The sequence below is a fragment of the Salvelinus alpinus genome, chromosome 12 (assembly GCF_045679555.1).
Source record: "Salvelinus alpinus chromosome 12, SLU_Salpinus.1, whole genome shotgun sequence".
Lineage (NCBI taxonomy): Eukaryota > Metazoa > Chordata > Actinopteri > Salmoniformes > Salmonidae > Salvelinus > Salvelinus alpinus.
Genome location: NC_092097.1, coordinates 39,009,364 through 39,028,584, shown reverse-complemented (window position 1 = coordinate 39,028,584; position 19,221 = coordinate 39,009,364). Strand labels below are relative to the sequence as shown.

At 43.9% G+C, this 19,221-nt stretch overlaps 1 protein-coding gene across 7 annotated transcripts in view; it reads left to right on the top strand.

The window, feature by feature from the left end:
- The window catches only part of nfasca (neurofascin homolog (chicken) a), a 182,493-nt gene that overhangs the window by 95,463 nt on the left and 67,809 nt on the right, over positions 1–19,221 (top strand). For all 7 annotated transcript variants that reach the window (XM_071336293.1, XM_071336292.1, XM_071336289.1 and 4 more), the window contains exons 4-7: positions 482–587; positions 6,143–6,339; positions 7,219–7,341; positions 8,771–8,941. In XM_071336293.1, coding sequence (XP_071192394.1) covers positions 482–587; positions 6,143–6,339; positions 7,219–7,341; positions 8,771–8,941 — 597 coding nt within the window. The remainder of the gene's footprint in view (positions 1–481; positions 588–6,142; positions 6,340–7,218; positions 7,342–8,770; positions 8,942–19,221) is intronic.

Sequence of the window (19,221 nt, the reverse complement as noted above, 5' to 3'; positions counted from 1 at the left end):
TCAACACCATAACCCAATCCTCTCCTCCTCACTTCACTTCTCCTGGATATGGCTGGTGTGTGTGTGTGTGTGTGTGTGTGTGTGTGTGTGTGTGTGTGTGTGTGTGTGTGTGTGTGTGGGTGTGTGTGTGTGCGCGCACGCTGGGAGGTTGTGTGATTTCTGGTGATTGGCTGAAAGCAGTGATATATCAGACGTATACATGTACCACGGGTATGACAAAAAAATACTTTTACTGTTCTAATTACATTGGTAACCAGTATATAATAGCAATAACCCATCTCGGGGGTTTGTGGTATATGGCCAATATACCACGGCTAATGGCTGTATCCAGGCTCTCCGCATTGCATTGTGCATATGTTGGCCATATACCACACCTCCTCGGACATTATTGCTGAATCTTGCTCTCTCTATCTCCTTTTCTTTCTCTCTCTGTTTGCATTCTTTCTCTCCTTTGTCTCTCTCTTTCTCTTTCTCTCTCCAGTGAAGCAGCCTCCCACCATAATGAAACAGTCATTGAAGGACTACATTGTTGATCCCAGAGATAACATCATCATTGAATGTGAGGCCAAGGGGAACCCCGTACCAAGGTGAGTTACACACAAATACCCATCCCTCTCTCTGTCCTTCCCTCATCTATCGCCTCCATCCTCCACTCAGCTTGTCATCTCTAATTTCTCACACCCTCTCACCCACTTTCTCTCTCTCCCTGATAATAATGAGAGAGAGAGAGAGAGAGAGAGAGAGAGAGAGAGAGAGAGAGAGAGAGAGAGAGAGAGAGAGAGAGAGAGAGAGAGAGAGAGAGAGAGAGAGAGAGAGAGAGAGAGAGAGAGAGAGAGAGAGAGAGAGAGAGAGAGAGAGAGAGAGAGAGAGAGAGAGAGAGAGAGAGAGAGAGAGAGAGAGAGAGAGAGAGAGAGATTAGATTAGAGACTATTGTCTTTTTGTTTGATTGTTTCGTTCTCTCTTCATCCTGCATACTTTCCGACGCCGTTGTTCTATCCCTCCCTTTAACCCCACTGAAGCTGGGTCTCCACTTGTTATCCCTCCCTTTAACCCCACTGAAGCTGGGTCTCCACTTGTTATCCCTCCCTTTAACCCCACTGAAGCTGGGTCTCCACTTGTTATCCCTCTCTCATTATTTTTCTCTCATATTTACTCTCCAGCTCCCTCCTTTTTTTCTTGTTTCTCTTCAGTCCTATCTCCCGGTTGTCTCCCTCTTTAACTCCCCCTTTTCTACTGTCACCCTGCCTTGTCACTTTGCTCTCTCTGTCTTCCTCTGACTGACTGTGACAGTTATACAGGGTGGCAGTCATTATTGTGAGCATGAATAGGCCAGCTCAGCACTGCTCTGCCATCCTGCACCCCATTTCACCCCCCTACCCTCCACCTGGACACCATTCCAATCCCTACCTGAACCTTGTCAGCACCCCACCAAACCGCTACCCCATACTCATTGGCACACTTTGCCCTAACCCCCTAAATACACCACCACTTCTGTTCCTCGCTTCCAAACCATCCAGCCACCCCATGACAGCCTCCAGCCACCCCATGACAGCCTCCAGCCACCCCATGACAGCCTCCAGCCACCCCATGACAGCCTCCAGCCACCCCATGACAGCCTCCAGCCACCCCATGACAGCCTCCAGCCACCCCATGACAGCTACCAGCCACACCCTTGACAGCCATCCAGCCACACCCTTGACAGCCATCCAGCCACCCCATGACAGCCATCCAGCCACCCATGACATCCACCCAGCCACCATCCACCCAATAACAGCCACCCCATGACAGCCATCCAGCCACCCAATGACATCCACCCAGCCACCATCCACCCAATAACAGCCACCCCATGACAGCCATCCAGCCACCCCATGACAGCCACCCCATGACAGCCACCAGCCACCCAATGACATCCACCCAGCCCAACATCCACCCAATAACAGCCACCCCATGACAGCCACCAGCCACCCCATGACAGCCACCAGCCACCCCATGACAGCCATCCAGCCACCACATGACAGCCACCAGCCACCCCATGACAGCCTCCAGCCACCCCATGACAGCCTCCAGCCACCCCATGACAGCCTCCAGCCACCCCATGACAGCCTCCAGCCACCCCATGACAGCCTCCAGCCACCCCATGACAGCTACCAGCCACACCCTTGACAGCCATCCAGCCACACCCTTGACAGCCATCCAGCCACCCCATGACAGCCATCCAGCCACCCATGACATCCACCCAGCCACCATCCACCCAATAACAGCCACCCCATGACAGCCATCCAGCCACCCAATGACATCCACCCAGCCACCATCCACCCAATAACAGCCACCCCATGACAGCCATCTAGCCACCCCATGACAGCCACCCCATGACAGCCACCAGCCACCCAATGACATCCACCCAGCCCAACATCCACCCAATAACAGCCACCCCATGACAGCCACCAGCCACCCCATGACAGCCACCAGCCACCCCATGACAGCCATCCAGCCACCACATGACAGCCACCAGCCACCCCATGACAGCCACCAGCCACCACATGACAGCCACCAGCCACCCCATGACAGCCACCAGCCACCCCATGACAGCCACCAGCCACCCAATGACATCCACCCAGCCCAACATCCACCCAATAACAGCCACCCCATGACAGCCACCAGCCACCCCATGACAGCCACCAGCCACCCCATGACAGCCACCAGCCACCCCATGACAGCCACCAGCCACCCCATGACAGCCACCAGCCACCCCATGACAGCCATCCAGCCACCACATGACAGCCACCAGCCACCCCATGACAGCCTCCAGCCACCCCATGACAGCCTCCAGCCACCCCATGACAGCCTCCAGCCACCCCATGACAGCCTCCAGCCACCCCATGACAGCCTCCAGCCACCCCATGACAGCCACCAGCCACCCCATGACAGCCACCAGCCACCCCATGACAGCCATCCAGCCACACCCTTGACAGCCATCCAGCCACACCTTGACAGCCATCCAGCCACCCCATGACAGCCATCCAGCCACCCATGACATCCACCCAGCCACCATCCACCCAATAACAGCCACCCCATGACAGCCATCCAGCCACCCAATGACATCCACCCAGCCACCATCCACCCAATAACAGCCACCCCATGACAGCCACCAGCCACCCCATGACAGCCACCAGCCACCCCATGACAGCCATCCAGCCACCACATGACAGCCACCAGCCACCCCATGACAGCCACCAGCCACCACATGACAGCCACCAGCCACCCCATGACAGCCACCAGCCACCCCATGACAGCCATCCAGCCACCCCATGACAGCCATCCAGCCACCCATGATAGCCACCTCATGACATCCACCCCATGACAGCCATCCAGCCACCACATGACAGCCATCCAGCCACCCCATGACAGCCATCCAGCCGCCCCATGATAGCCACCTCATGACATCCACCCCATGACAGCCATCCAGCCACCACATGACAGCCACCAGCCACCCCATGACAGCCATCCAGCCACCACATGACAGCCACCAGCCACCCCATGACAGCCACCAGCCACCACATGACAGCCACCAGCCACCCCATGACAGCCACCAGCCACCCCATGACAGCCATCCAGCCACCCCATGACAGCCATCCAGCCACCCATGATAGCCACCTCATGACATCCACCCCATGACAGCCATCCAGCCACCACATGACAGCCATCCAGCCACCACATGACAGCCATCCAGCCACCCCATGACAGCCATCCAGCCGCCCCATGATAGCCACGTCATGACATCCACCCCATGACAGCCATCCAGCCACCCCATGACAGCCATCCAGCCGCCCCATGATAGCCACCTCATGACATCCACCCCATGACAGCCATCCAGCCACCACATGACAGCCATCCAGCCACCCCATGACAGCCATCCAGCCGCCCCATGATAGCCACCTCATGACATCCACCCCATGACAGCCATCCAGCCACCACATGACAGCCATCCAGCCACCCCATGACAGCCATCCAGCCACCCCATGACAGCCATCCAGCCACCCCATGACAGCCATCCAGCCGCCCCATGATAGCCACCTCATGACATCCACCCCATGACAGCCATCCAGCCACCACATGACAGCCATCCAGCCACCCCATGACAGCCATCCAGCCACCCCATGACAGCCATCCAGCCACCACATGACAGCCATCCAGCCGCCCCATGATAGCCACCTCATGACATCCACCCCATGACAGCCATCCAGCCACCCCATGACAGCCATCCAGCCACCCCATAACAGCCATCCAGCCACCCCATGACAGCCATCCAGCCACCCCATGACAGCCATCCAGCCGCCCCATGATAGCCACCTCATGACATCCACCCCATGACAGCCATCCAGCCACCCCATGACAGCCATCCAGCCACCCCATGACAGCCATCCAGCCGCCCCATGATAGCCACCTCATGACATCCACCCCATGACAGCCATCCAGCCACCCCATGACAGCCATCCAGCCACCCCATGACAGCCATCCAGCCACCCCATGACAGCCATCCAGCCACCCCATGACAGCCATCCAGCCACCACATGACAGCCATCCAGCCGCCCCATGATAGCCACCTCATGACAGCCAGCCCATGACAGCCAGCCAGCTCTCCTGACATTACAATATGATCCCACTGAACCCATATGATACCCCGCCCCCTCCTTCTTCCACCTGGGGAAAGGGGATACCTAGTCAGTTGCACTGAATGCTTTCAACTGAAATGTCTCTTCTGCATTTAACTCAACCACTCTGAATCTGAGAGGTGCTGTCTTAATTGGTGTCCACATCATCAACACCTGGGGAGCAGTTGGTGGTTAACCACCTTGCCAGCTTGGGGATTCGAATTAGCGACCTTTCGTTTGGCCCAACTCCCGTCCTCTCTCCACATCCCCCTTCTCCCCCTTCTCTCTCCCTCACTCATTCAAAGAGGGATCATTCACTCATTCAGTCCCAAACAGTCCTGTTGGCTTCCATACAACCTCATATAGAGTGTAAGCCATTGTCCTGCTGTAGCTCTGGTCCTACGGCCTTGGTTCTATAGTCTGCCACAGACAGAGCTATGGGACTGGGCTCTCCTCTGCTGTCTTCTCTCCTCCCCTCCTCTTCTGCCCTCCCCCTCCTCTCCACTCCCCTCCTCTCCACTCTTCTCCTCTCCACTAATCTCCTCTTTTATCCTGTCCTCCCCCTCCTCTCCTCTCCACTCTTCACCTCTCCCCTCCCCTAATCTCCTCTTCAGTCTTTTCCTCTACTATACAGTTTATGTAAATATGTGTAAAGGCAGTCATTGTTGTTCTCCTCCTCAGACGAGGAGGAGCATGGATCGGACCAAGATGCGGATTGGTGATTAATCATACTTTTAATGAAAACAGCAAACAAGACACTACAAAACGTGACTAACCTTCAACCGTCCTGTGTGGCCCAAACACTGACACAGGAACAAACACCCACAAAAGCCTACTGCCTATGGCTACCTTAAATATGGCTCCCAATCAGAGACAAATGAATGACAGCTGTCTCTGATTGAGACCCAATCTAGGCAGCCATAGACATAACTAGACAACCTAACAAACACTATCCCATACACATACAACACCCATAGACTAACCAAACACACACAACATACAATGCCCACCCCAACTCACGCCCTGACCAACTAAACATAATCAAAATAACATAAAAATAGGTCAGGAACGTGACAATATGACAGTAAGCATGCTCTATAATCCCCTTCCAAAATAGCAGCCCTAGCAGTTATGCAACCACATGCTGTAATCATTGGTTAACCAATCAAAAGAGCTTCTGAAAAAAACAAAAACATTTTGTGTAGTTGCACGGACACAGATTAAGCCTTTTCTCCTGGCCGTAAAAGCATTTCTAATTGGAGAATCTTCTCAAACAGTGCTTTTTCTTTCAGGAGTGCTTTGGCTTAATCTGGGTCCTATTGAAGTCGCTCAAAACCCCTTGGTGGTTGAGAAGATCAAGCATTATTCAGTTATGTCGTCAACCAGACTAGGGAGAATTGTTGATGAAGGATGTTGAGATTTCTGACATCACTGACTAATCCTGTTCAACCCTGTTCTGTTGTGTTCTGTTTGTTTCCATGGTGACTCAGGTTCTCATGGCGACGGAACGGGAAGTTCTTCAACGTGGGGAAGGATCCACGGGTGACGATGCGGAAGCGCTCGGGAACGCTGGAGATTAGCTTCCGGAGCGGAGGGAGGCCAGAGGACTATGAGGGGGAATACCAGTGTTTTGCTTCTAACGACTTTGGAACGGCACTGACCAACAAGATCCTACTACGAGTGTCCAGTGAGGAGTCTGTTAATACACACACACACACACACACACACACACACACACACACACACACACACACACACACACACACACACACACACACACACACACACACACACACACACACACACACACACACACTCTCCCCCCCGCACCTCTCTGATTCAGAGCAGAGGGGTTGGATTAAATGCAGAAGACACATTTCAGTTGAAGGCATTCAGTTGTACAACTGACTAGGTATCCCCCTTTCCCTTTCCCTCTGACACACACACGCGCACACACACACACACACACACACACACACACACACACACACACACACACACACACACACACACACACACACACACACACACACACACACACACACACACACACACACACACACACTCTCCCCCCCGCACCTCTCTGATTCAGAGCAGAGGGGTTGGATTAAATGCAGAAGACACATTTCAGTTGAAGGCATTCAGTTGTACAACTGACTAGGTATCCCCCTTTCCCTTTCCCTCTGACACACACACGCGCACACACACACGCGCACACACACACGTGCACACACACACACACACGTACACACACACACACACACGCACACACACACACACACACATAGACATAGACACAAAAAATCAGTAGGCTATATTCTGAAATGTTATAAAGTGAATATGACTTGTAATAAGTATCTCATACACAGGAGGTTGGGGAGGATGGGCTCGTGGTAATGACTGGAGCGGAATCAATGGAATGGTATCAAATACATCAAACACATGGTTCCCAGGTGTTCGATGCCATTCCATTTACTCCGTTCAGGACATTATTATGAGCCATCTCCCCTCAGCAGCCTCCTGTGATCTCATGTCATCTAAATATCTCTCTCCCTCCCTCTGTCAGAGTCCCCTTTGTGGCATAAGGAGGTGTTGGAGCCAGTGGTAGTGGGTGAGGGTTCTTCCCTGGTCTTAGCCTGTAACCCTCCTCCAGGCCTGCCCCCTCCACACACCTTCTGGATGAACAGCGGTGAGTCTAGCTCTCTCTCTGTCTCTCTCTATGTCTGTCTGTCCCCCTCTCCCTGTGTGTCCTTCTGTCCCTCTTTATCCCAGTCGTTTGTCCTCTTAGGTGACCTCTCAGCTCTTCTGTCACTTGCTATTTAATGCTATTACTTTCTTTTCTCTCTCTCTCCCTCTCTCTCTCCCGCTCTCTCTACCCTCTCTCTCTCCCGCTCTCTCTCCCCTCTCTCTCTCTCTTCTGTCTAGAAATGTTTCAAACCTCTCACTCTCAAGATATCCTCACTTTCTTTCTCTCTCTCTCTCTCTCTCGCTCGATCACTCGTTCACTCTCTCTCCCTCCTTTCTCTTTCTATCTCTCTATCCTCTTCTCTAGTGGTGTGTGTTACTGCTGACCCACTGTAATTCTCTGTGTGTGTGTAATTATCTGACTGCTGGGTAAAGAGCTGAGAGGCCAGAACCCAAGGGCAGGCAGAAGCCATTTTAAGAGCCCAGACTGAAGTAGTCCTTCACGGCTAATGGTGTCGCTATACTCTCTGGACTGTACTCCACTACTCTCACTTCACTAAATCTTTATTAGCCAAGCTAATTATAACCATGGGGCCACTATGAACATAATACATACAGTAGATAATAGCAATCATAGCATTATGGCACATTGCCCAGTCACAGTTACACACCACCACTACATTTGACCACCGACTGGGGGATGATTGGACCACGCCACCGTCAAGACAACCAGATTGGCCCTGTCACTCGTCTTGGTTACAGTGTGTGTGATCATCTGTCGGGAGCATCTGTGTGTTAGGAGTTAACATTAACACAGAGCCCCAGAGTGACAAGTCCCAGTCCCAGTGCTACATCATCACAGAGGATGACAACACTAGAGCTGACCTAGCTGGCACCATGGATATAGAATCCTAGATTGGATATATTGTCTATGGCTGGCCCCACTGGCTACCACTGTGTGTCCTACCACTGCTAGTACTCTATTACACGTTACATACACTCAGCTCAGGTCCAGTCTAGTTAGGAGTTTAAGCCAATGAGACCAGACTACAGTTAGAGTTTAAAGGGTAACGTCTATTTGAGCTTTATCTATCTGGTTGGGACTGACTGTTTTTCAAGTCACATGAGATGTAGGCTACTCCGCTTGGCCAGTCTAGTGGATGCCTCTGAAATTAGATAATGTTATGGTCCATTACGAAGCATACAGTCTAAATGATTTAGGATCTTTCTCACTCACTCCCTCTCCCTTCATTCTCACCCATATTTACCTCTCTCTCTCCCTCTCTTTCCTCCCCCATCCTTACCTTACTCTCTGATCTCTCCCTCCTTCCTCTCTCTCTACCGCCTCCCTTCTCTTTCTCTCCCTCTCTCCTTTCCCTCACTCCAATCCTCCCTCTCTCCCTCCCTCCCTCCGTCCTTCTCTCCCTCCACAGCCATGATGTCTATAACCCAAGATAGTCGTGTGTCTATGGGTCTGAATGGAGATCTGTATTTCTCTAATGTTCTGGCTAAAGACTCCCACACAGACTACAGCTGCAACGCCCGCTTCCTCTTCACACACACCATCCAGCAGAAGAACCCCTTCACACTCAAAGTGCAGACCAGTAAGTAGGCTACACACACACACACACATACACACAGATGCGCACACACACACACACACACACACGTATCCCTACACCCACCAAAAGTCTTTGAATGTAGTCATGTTCTATTGCTGTGTATGTATAGGATCATCTATTGTATGGTCAACCTGTGTCCCTTACATGAAATATGAGATGTCTCCCTCTAGTGGTGGCCTAGGCCATGACATGTACAGGATGTTATTTTACCAGGACTTTCTCCTTTGTTCCTCAGTGTGTGCTGTTGTGGCTGTGTTCGCTCCTCCAGCTCTGCCACAATTGTTCCTGACAGAGGAGTTCTCCACAGTGCCCATCTGTCTGTAAGAAATTGACATTTCTCTTTTTCTGACACAGGGGAGAAAGCTGCTCAGTGCTCATTTCTGACGCAAGGGAGAAGCTGCTCAGTGCTCATTTCTGACGCAGGGTAGAAGCTGCTCAGTGCTCGTTTCTGACACAGGGGAGAAGCTGCTCAGTGCTCATTTCTGACGCATGGGAGAAGCTGCTCAGTGCTCATTTCTGACGCAGGGGAGAAGCTGCTCAGTGCTCATTTCTGACGCAGGGAAGAAGCTGATCGGTGCTCAGTGCTCATTTCTGACGCAGGGGAGAAGCTGCTCAGTGCTCATTTCAGTGCTCAAATGAGCTCAGTGCTCATTTCTGACACAGGGGAGAAAGCTGCTCATTGCTCATTTCTGACGCAGGGAAGAAGCTGCTCGGTGCTCAGTGCTCATTTCTGACGCATGGGGAGAAGCTGCTCAGTGCTCATTTCTGACGCATGGGGAGAAGCTGCTCAGTGCTCATTTCTGACACAGGGGAGAAAGCTGCCCAGTGCTCATTTCTGACGCAGGCAAGAAGCTGCTCGGTGCTCAGTGCTCATTTCTGACGCAGGGGAGAAGCTGCTCAGTGCTCATTTCTGACACAGGGGAGAAAGCTGCCCAGTGCTCATTTCTGACGCAGGGAAGAAGCTGCTCGGTGCTCATTTCTGACACAGGGGAGAAGCTGCTCAGTGCTCATTTCTGACACAGGGGAGAAAGCTGCTCAGTGCTCATTTCTGACACAGGGGAGAAAGCTGCCCAGTGCTCATTTCTGACGCATGAGGAGAAGCTGCTCAGTGCTCATTTCTGACACAGGGGAGAAGCTGCTCAGTGCTCATTTCTGACGCATGAGGAGAAGCTGCTCAGTGCTCATTTCTGACACAGGGGAGAAGCTGCTCAGTGCTCATTTCTGACACAGGGGAGAAGCTGCTCAGTGCTCATTTCTGACACAGGGGAGAAAGCTGCCCAGTGCTAATTTCTGACGCATGAGGAGAAGCTGCTCGGTGCTCAGTGCTCATTTCTGACGCAGGGGAGAAGCTGCTCAGTGCTCATTTCTGACGCAGGGGAGAAGCTGCTCAGTGCTCATTTCTAACGCAGGGGAGAAAGCTGCCCAGTGCTCAGTGCTCATTTCTGACGCAGGGGAGAAGCTGCTCAGTGCTCAGTGCTCATTTCTGACGCAGGGGAGAAGCTGCTCAGTGCTCATTTCTGACGCAGGGGAGAAGCTGCTCAGTGCTCAGTGCTCATTTCTGACGCAGGGGAGAAGCTGCTCAGTGCTCATTTCTGACGCAGGGGAGAAGCTGCTCAGTGCTCATTTCTGACGCAGGGGAGAACCTGCTCAGTGCTCAGTGCTCATTTCTGGCGCAGGGGAGAAGCTGCTGCATCATGCTGTTTAGAAGCTTTAGAAAGAGGAAACATCATCATAGTGTTTAGAAGCTTTAGAAAGAGGAAATATCATCATAGTGTTTAGAAGCTTTAGAAAGAGGAAATATCATCATAGTGTTTAGACGCTTTAGAAAGAGGAAACAGCATCATAGTGTTTAGAAGCTTTAGAAAGAGGAAACATCATCATAGTGTTTAGACGCTTTAGAAAGAGGAAACAGCATCATAGTGTTTAGAAGCTTTAGAAAGAGGAAACAGCATCATAGTGTTTAGAAGCTTTAGAAAGAGGAAACATCATCATAGTGTTTAGAAGCTTTAGAAAGAGGAAACATCATCATAGTGTTTAGAAGCTTTAGAAAGAGGAAACAGCATCATATTGTTTAGAAGCTTTAGAAAGAGGAAACAGCATCATAGTGTTTAGAAGCTTTAGAAAGAGGAAACATCATCATAGTGTTTAGAAGCTTTAGAAAGAGGAAACATCATCATAGTGTTTAGAAGCTTTAGAAAGAGGAAACAGCATCATAGTGTTTAGAAGCTGTAGAAAGAGGAAACAGCATCATAGTGTTTAGAAGCTTTAGAAAGAGGAAATATCATCATAGTGTTTAGAAGCTTTAGAAAGAGGAAACAGCATCATAGTGTTTAGAAGCTTTAGAAAGAGGAAACATCATCATAGTGTTTAAAAGCTTTAGAAAGAGGAAACAGCATCATAGTGTTTAGAAGCTTTAGAAAGAGGAAACAGCATCATAGTGTTTAGAAGCTTTAGAAAGAGGAAACAGCATCATAGTGTTTAGAAGCTTTAGAAAGAGGAAATAGCATCATAGTGTTTAGAAGCTTTAGAAAGAGGAAACAGCATCATAGTGTTTAGAAGCTTTAGAAAGAGGAAACAGCATCATAGTGTTTAGAAGCTTTAGAAAGAGGAAACATCATCATAGTGTTTAGAAGCTTTAGAAAGAGGAAACATCATCATCATGTTTAGAAGCTTTAGAAAGAGGAAACAGCATCATAGTGTTTAGAAGCTTTAGAAAGAGGAAACATCATCATCATGTTTAGAAGCTTTAGAAAGAGGAAACAGCATCATAGTATTTAGAAGCTTTAGAATGAGGCAATATCATCATAGTGTTTAGAAGCTTTAGAAAGAGGAAACATCATCATAGTGTTTAGAAGCTTTAGAAAGAGGAAACATCATCATAGTGTTTAGAAGCTTTAGAAAGAGGAAATATCATCGTAGTGTTTAGAAGCTTTGGAAAGAGGAAACAGCATCATAGTGTTTAGAAGCTTTAGAAAGAGGAAACATCATCATAGTGTTTAGAAGCTTTAGAAAGAGGAAATATCATCATATTGTTTAGAAGCTTTAGAAAGAGGAAACATCATCATAGTGTTTAGAAGCTTTAGAAAGAGGAAACAGCATCATAGTGTTTAGAAGCTTTAGAAAGAGGAAACAGCATCATAGTGTTTAGAAGCTTTAGAAAGAGGAAACAGCATCATAGTGTTTAGAAGCTTTAGAAAGAGGAAACAGCATCATAGTGTTTAGAAGCTTTAGAAAGAGGAAACAGCATCATAGTGTTTAGAAGCTTTAGAAAGAGGAAACAGCATCATAGTGTTTAGAAGCTTTAGAAAGAGGAAACAGCATCATAGTGTTTAGAAGCTTTAGAAAGAGGAAACAGCATCATAGTGTTTAGAAGCTTTAGAAAGAGGAAATATCATCATAGTGTTTAGAAGCTTTAGAAAGAGGAAACAGCATCATATTGTTTAGAAGCTTTAGAAAGAGGAAACAGCATTATATTGTTTAGAAGCTTTAGAAAGAGGTAATATCATCATAGTGTTTAGAAGCTTTAGAAAGAGGAAACATCATCATAGTGTTTAGGAGCTTTAGAAAGAGGAAACATCATCATAGTGTTTAGGAGCTTTAGAAAGAGGAAACATCATCATATTGTTTAGAAGCTTTAGAAAGAGGAAATATCATCATAGTGTTTAGAAGCTTTAGAAAGAGGAAACAGCATCATCATGTTTAGAAGCTTTAGAAAGAGGAAATATCATCATAGTGTTTAGAAGCTTTAGAAAGAGGAAACAGCATCATCATGTTTAGAAGCTTTAGAAAGAGGAAATATCATCATAGTGTTTAGAAGCTTTAGAAAGAAGAAACAGCATCATAGTGTTTAGAAACTTTAGAAAGAGGAAAACAGCATCATAGTGTTTAGAAGCTTTAGAAAGAGGAAATATCATCATAGTGTTTAGAAGCTTTAGAAAGAGGAAACAGCATCATATTGTTTAGAAGCTTTAGAAAGAGGAAACAGCATTATATTGTTTAGAAGCTTTAGAAAGAGGTAATATCATCATAGTGTTTAGAAGCTTTAGAAAGAGGTAATATCATCATAGTGTTTAGGAGCTTTAGAAAGAGGAAACATCATCATAGTGTTTAGGAGCTTTAGAAAGAGGAAACATCATCATAGTGTTTAGGAGCTTTAGAAAGAGGAAACAGCATCATAGTGTTTAGAAGCTTTAGAAAGAGGAAATATCATCATAGTGTTTAGAAGCTTTAGAAAGAGGAAACAGCATCATATTGTTTAGAAGCTTTAGAAAGAGGAAACAGCATTATATTGTTTAGAAGCTTTAGAAAGAGGTAATATCATCATAGTGTTTAGAAGCTTTAGAAAGAGGTAATATCATCATAGTGTTTAGGAGCTTTAGAAAGAGGAAACATCATCATAGTGTTTAGGAGCTTTAGAAAGAGGAAACATCATCATAGTGTTTAGGAGCTTTAGAAAGAGGAAACATCATCATATTGTTTAGAAGCTTTAGAAAGAGGAAATATCATCATAGTGTTTAGAAGCTTTAGAAAGAGGAAACAGCATCATCATGTTTAGAAGCTTTAGAAAGAGGAAATATCATCATAGTGTTTAGAAGCTTTAGAAAGAGGAAATATCATCATAGTGTTTAGAAGCTTTAGAAAGAGGAAACAGCATCATAGTGTTTAGAAGCTTTAGAAAGAGGAAACATCATCATAGTGTTTAGAAGCTTTAGAAAGAGGAAACAGCATCATAGTGTTTAGAAGCTTTAGAAAGAGGAAACAGCATCATAGTGTTTAGAAACTTTAGAGAGAGGAAACAGCATCATAGTGTTTAGAAGCTTTAGAAAGAGGGAACAGCATCATAGTGTTTAGAAACTTTAGAAAGAGGAAACAGCATCATAGTGTTTAGAAACTTTAGAAAGAGGAAACAGCATCATAGTGTTTAGAAGCTTTAGAAAGAGGAAACAGCATCATAGTGTTTAGAAACTTTAGAAAGAGGAAACAGCATCATATCGTTTAGAAGCTTTAGAAAGAGGAAACAGCATCATAGTGTTTAGAAGCTTTAGAAAGAGGAAACAGCATCATAGTGTTTAGAAGCTTTAGAAAGAGGAAACAGCATCATATTGTTTAGAAGCTTTAGAAAGAGGAAACAGCATCATAGTGTTTAGAAGCTTTAGAAAGAGGAAACAGCATCATATTGTTTAGAAGCTTTAGAATGAGGAAACAGCATCATATTGTTTAGAAGCTTTAGAAAGAGGAAATATCATCATAGTGTTTAGAAGCTTTAGAAAGAGGTAACATCATCATATTGTTTAGAAGCTTTAGAAAGAGGAAACAGCATCATAGTGTTTAGAAGCTTTAGAAAGAGGAAACAGCATCATAGTGTTTAGAAGCTTTAGAAAGAGGAAACAGCATCATAGTGTTTAGAAGCTTTAGAATGAGGAAACAGCATCATAGTGTTTAGAAGCTTTAGAAAGAGGAAACATCATCATAGTGTTTAGAAGCTTTAGAAAAAGGAAACAGCATCATAGTGTTTAGAAGCTTTAGAAAGAGGAAATATCATCATAGTGTTTAGAAGCTTTAGAAAGAGGAAACAGCATCATAGTGTTTACAAAGAGGAACACATCATATGTTTAGAAGCTTTAGAAAGAGGAAACAGCATCATAGTGTTTAGAAGCTTTAGAAAGAGGAAACAGCATCATAGTGTTTAGAAGCTTTAGAAAGAGGAAACATCATCATAGTGTTTAGAAGCTTTAGAATGAGGAAACAGCATCATAGTGTTTAGAAGCTTTAGAAAGAGGAAACATCATCATAGTGTTTAGAAGCTTTAGAAAGAGGAAACAGCATCATAGTGTTTAGAAGCTTTAGAAAGAGGAAATATCATCATAGTGTTTAGAAGCTTTAGAAAGAGGAAACAGCATCATAGTGTTTAGAAGCTTTAGAAAGAGGAAACAGCATCATAGTGTTTAGAAACTTTAGAAAGAGGAAACAACATCATAGTGTTTAGAAGCTTTAGAAAGAGGAAACAGCATCATAGTGTTTAGGAGCTTTAGAAAGAGGAAACAGCATCATAGTGTTTAGAAGCTTTAGAAAGAGGAAACATCATCATAGTGTTTAGAAGCTTTAGAAAGAGGAAACATCATCATAGTGTTTAGAAGCTTTAGAAAGAGGAAATATCACCATAGTGTTTAGAAGCTTTAGAAAGAGGAAATATCATCAGTGTTTAGAAGCTTTAGAAAGAGGAAACATCATCATAGTGTTTAGGAGCTTTAGAAAGAGGAAACAGCATCATAGTGTTTAGAAGCTTTAGAAAGAGGAAACAGCATCATAGTGTTTAGAAGCTTTAGAAAGAGGAAACATCATCATAGTGTTTAGAAGCTTTAGAAAGAGGAAACAGCATCATAGTGTTTAGGAGCTTTAGAAAAAGGAAATATCATCATAGTGTTTAGAAGCTTTAGAAAGAGGAAACAGCATCATAGTGTTTAGGAGCTTTAGAAAGAGGAAACAGCATCATAGTGTTTAGAAGCTTTAGAAAGAGGAAACAGCATCATAGTGTTTAGAAGCTTTAGAATGAGGAAATATCATCATAGTGTTTAGAAGCTTTAGAAAGAGGAAACAGCATTATATTGTTTAGAAGCTTTAGAAAGAGGAAATATCATCATAGTGTTTAGAAGCTTTAGAAAGAGGAAACAGCATCATATTGTTTAGAAGCTTTAGAAAGAGGAAACAGCATTATATTGTTTAGAAGCTTTAGAAAGAGGTAATATCATCATAGTGTTTAGAAGCTTTAGAAAGAGGAAACATCATCATAGTGTTTAGGAGCTTTAGAAAGAGGAAACATCATCATATTGTTTAGAAGCTTTAGAAAGAGGAAATATCATCATAGTGTTTAGAAGCTTTAGAAAGAGGAAACAGCATCATCATGTTTAGAAGCTTTAGAAAGAGGAAACAGCATCATAGTGTTTAGAAGCTTTAGAAAGAGGAAATATCATCATAGTGTTTAGAAGCTTTAGAAAGAGGAAACAGCATCATCATGTTTAGGAGCTTTAGAAAGAGGAAACATCATCATAGTGTTTAGAAGCTTTAGAAAGAGGAAACAGCATCATAGTGTTTAGAAGCTTTAGAATGAGGAAATATCATCATATTGTTAAGAAGCTTTAGAAAGAGGAAACAGCATCATAGTGTTTAGAAGCTTTAGAAAGAGGAAACATCATCATAGTGTTTAGAAGCTTTAGAAAGAGGAAACAGCATCATAGTGTTTAGAAGCTTTAGAAAGAGGAAACAGCATCATCATGTTTAGGAGCTTTAGAAAGAGGAAACATCATCATAGTGTTTAGAAGCTTTAGAAAGAGGAAACAGCATCATAGTGTTTAGAAGCTTTAGAAAGAGGAAATATCATCATTGTGTTTAGAAGCTTTAGAAAGAGGAAACAGCATCATAGTGTTTAGAAGCTTTAGAAAGAGGAAACAGCATCATAGTGTTTAGAAGCTTTAGAAAGAGGAAACAGCATCATAGTGTTTAGAAGCTTTAGAATGAGGAAATATCATCATAGTGTTTAGAAGCTTTAGAAAGAGGAAACAGCATTATATTGTTTAGAAGCTTTAGAAAGAGGAAATATCATCATAGTGTTTAGAAGCTTTAGAAAGAGGAAACAGCATCATATTGTTTAGAAGCTTTAGAAAGAGGAAACCGCATTATATTGTTTAGAAGCTTTAGAAAGAGGTAATATCATCATAGTGTTTAGAAGCTTTAGAAAGAGGAAACATCATCATAGTGTTTAGGAGCTTTAGAAAGAGGAAACATCATCATATTGTTTAGAAGCTTTAGAAAGAGGAAATATCATCATAGTGTTTAGAAGCTTTAGAAAGAGGAAACAGCATCATCATGTTTAGAAGCTTTAGAAAGAGGAAACAGCATCATAGTGTTTAGAAGCTTTAGAAAGAGGAAATATCATCATAGTGTTTAGAAGCTTTAGAAAGAGGAAACAGCATCATCATGTTTAGGAGCTTTAGAAAGAGGAAACATCATCATAGTGTTTAGAAGCTTTAGAAAGAGGAAACAGCATCATAGTGTTTAGAAGCTTTAGAATGAGGAAATATCATCATATTGTTAAGAAGCTTTAGAAAGAGGAAACAGCATCATAGTGTTTAGAAGCTTTAGAAAGAGGAAACAGCATCATAGTGTTTAGAAACTTTAGAAAGAGGAAACAACATCATAGTGTTTAGAAGCTTTAGAAAGAGGAAACAGCATCATAGTGTTTAGGAGCTTTAGAAAGAGGAAACAGCATCATAGTGTTTAGAAGCTTTAGAAAGAGGAAACATCATCATAGTGTTTAGAAGCTTTAGAAAGAGGAAACATCATCATAGTGTTTAGAAGCTTTAGAAAGAGGAAATATCATCATAGTGTTTAGAAGCTTTAGAAAGAGGAAATATCATCATAGTGTTTAGAAGCTTTAGAAAGAGGAAACATAATCATAGTGTTTAGAAGCTTTAGAAAGAGGAAATATCACCATAGTGTTTAGAAGCTTTAGAAATAGGAAACAGCATCATAGTGTTTAGAAGCTTTAGAAAGAGGAAACAGCATCATAGTGTTTAGGAGCTTTAGAAAAAGGAAATATCATCATAGTGTTTAGAAGCTTTAGAAAGAGGAAACAGCATCATAGTGTTTAGGAGCTTTAGAAAGAGGAAACAGCATCATAGTGTTTAGAAGCTTTAGAAAGAGGAAACAGCATCATAGTGTTTAGAAGCTTTAGAATGAGGAAATATCATCATAGTGTTTAGAAGCTTTAGAAAGAGGAAACAGCATTATATTGTTTAGAAGCTTTAGAAAGAGGAAATATCATCATAGTGTTTAGAAGCTTTAGAAAGAGGAAACAGCATCATATTGTTTAGAAGCTTTAGAAAGAGGAAACAGCATTATATTGTTTAGAAGCTTTAGAAAGAGGTAATATCCTCATAGTGTTTAGAAGCTTTAGAAAGAGGAAACATCATCATAGTGTTTAGGAGCTTTAGAAAGAGGAAACATCATCATCATGTTTAGAAGCTTTAGAAAGAGGAAATATCATCATAGTGTTTAGAAGCTTTAGAAAGAGGAAACAGCATCATCATGTTTAGAAGCTTTAGAAAGAGGAAACAGCATCATAGTGTTTAGAAGCTTTAGAAAGAGGAAATATCATCATAGTGTTTAGAAGCTTTAGAAAGAGGAAACAGCATCATCATGTTTAGGAGCTTTAGAAAGAGGAAACATCATCATAGTGTTTAGAAGCTTTAGAAAGAGGAAACAGCATCATAGTGTTTAGAAGCTTTAGAATGAGGAAATATCATCATATTGTTAAGAAGCTTTAGAAAGAGGAAACAGCATCATAGTGTTTAGAAGCTTTAGAAAGAGGAAACATCATCATAGTGTTTAGAAGCTTTAGAAAGAGGAAACAGCATCATAGTGTTTAGAAGCTTTAGAAAGAGGAAACAGCATCATCATGTTTAGGAGCTTTAGAAAGAGGAAACATCATCATAGTGTTTAGAAGCTTTAGAAAGAGGAAACAGCATCATAGTGTTTAGAAGCTTTAGAAAGAGGAAATATCATCATTGTGTTTAGAAGCTTTAGAAAGAGGAAACAGCATCATAGTGTTTAGAAGCTTTAGAAAGAGGAAACAGCATCATAGTGTTTAGAAGCTTTAGAAAGAGGAAACAGCATCATAGTGTTTAGAAGCTTTAGAATGAGGAAATATCATCATAGTGTTTAGAAGCTTTAGAAAGAGGAAACAGCATTATATTGTTTAGAAGCTTTAGAAAGAGGAAATATCATCATAGTGTTTAGAAGCTTTAGAAAGAGGAAACAGCATCATATTGTTTAGAAGCTTTAGAAAGAGGAAACCGCATTATATTGTTTAGAAGCTTTAGAAAGAGGTAATATCATCATAGTGTTTAGAAGCTTTAGAAAGAGGAAACATCATCATAGTGTTTAGGAGCTTTAGAAAGAGGAAACATCATCATATTGTTTAGAAGCTTTAGAAAGAGGAAATATCATCATAGTGTTTAGAAGCTTTAGAAAGAGGAAACAGCATCATCAGTGTTTAGAAGCTTTAGAAAGAGGAAACAGCATCATAGTGTTTAGAAGCTTTAGAAAGAGGAAATATCATCATAGTGTTTAGAAGCTTTAGAAAGAGGAAATATCATCATAGTGTTTAGAAGCTTTAGAAAGAGGAAACAGCATCATCAGTGTTTAGAAGCTTTAGAAAGAGGAAACATCATCATAGTGTTTAGAAGCTTTAGAAAGAGGAAACA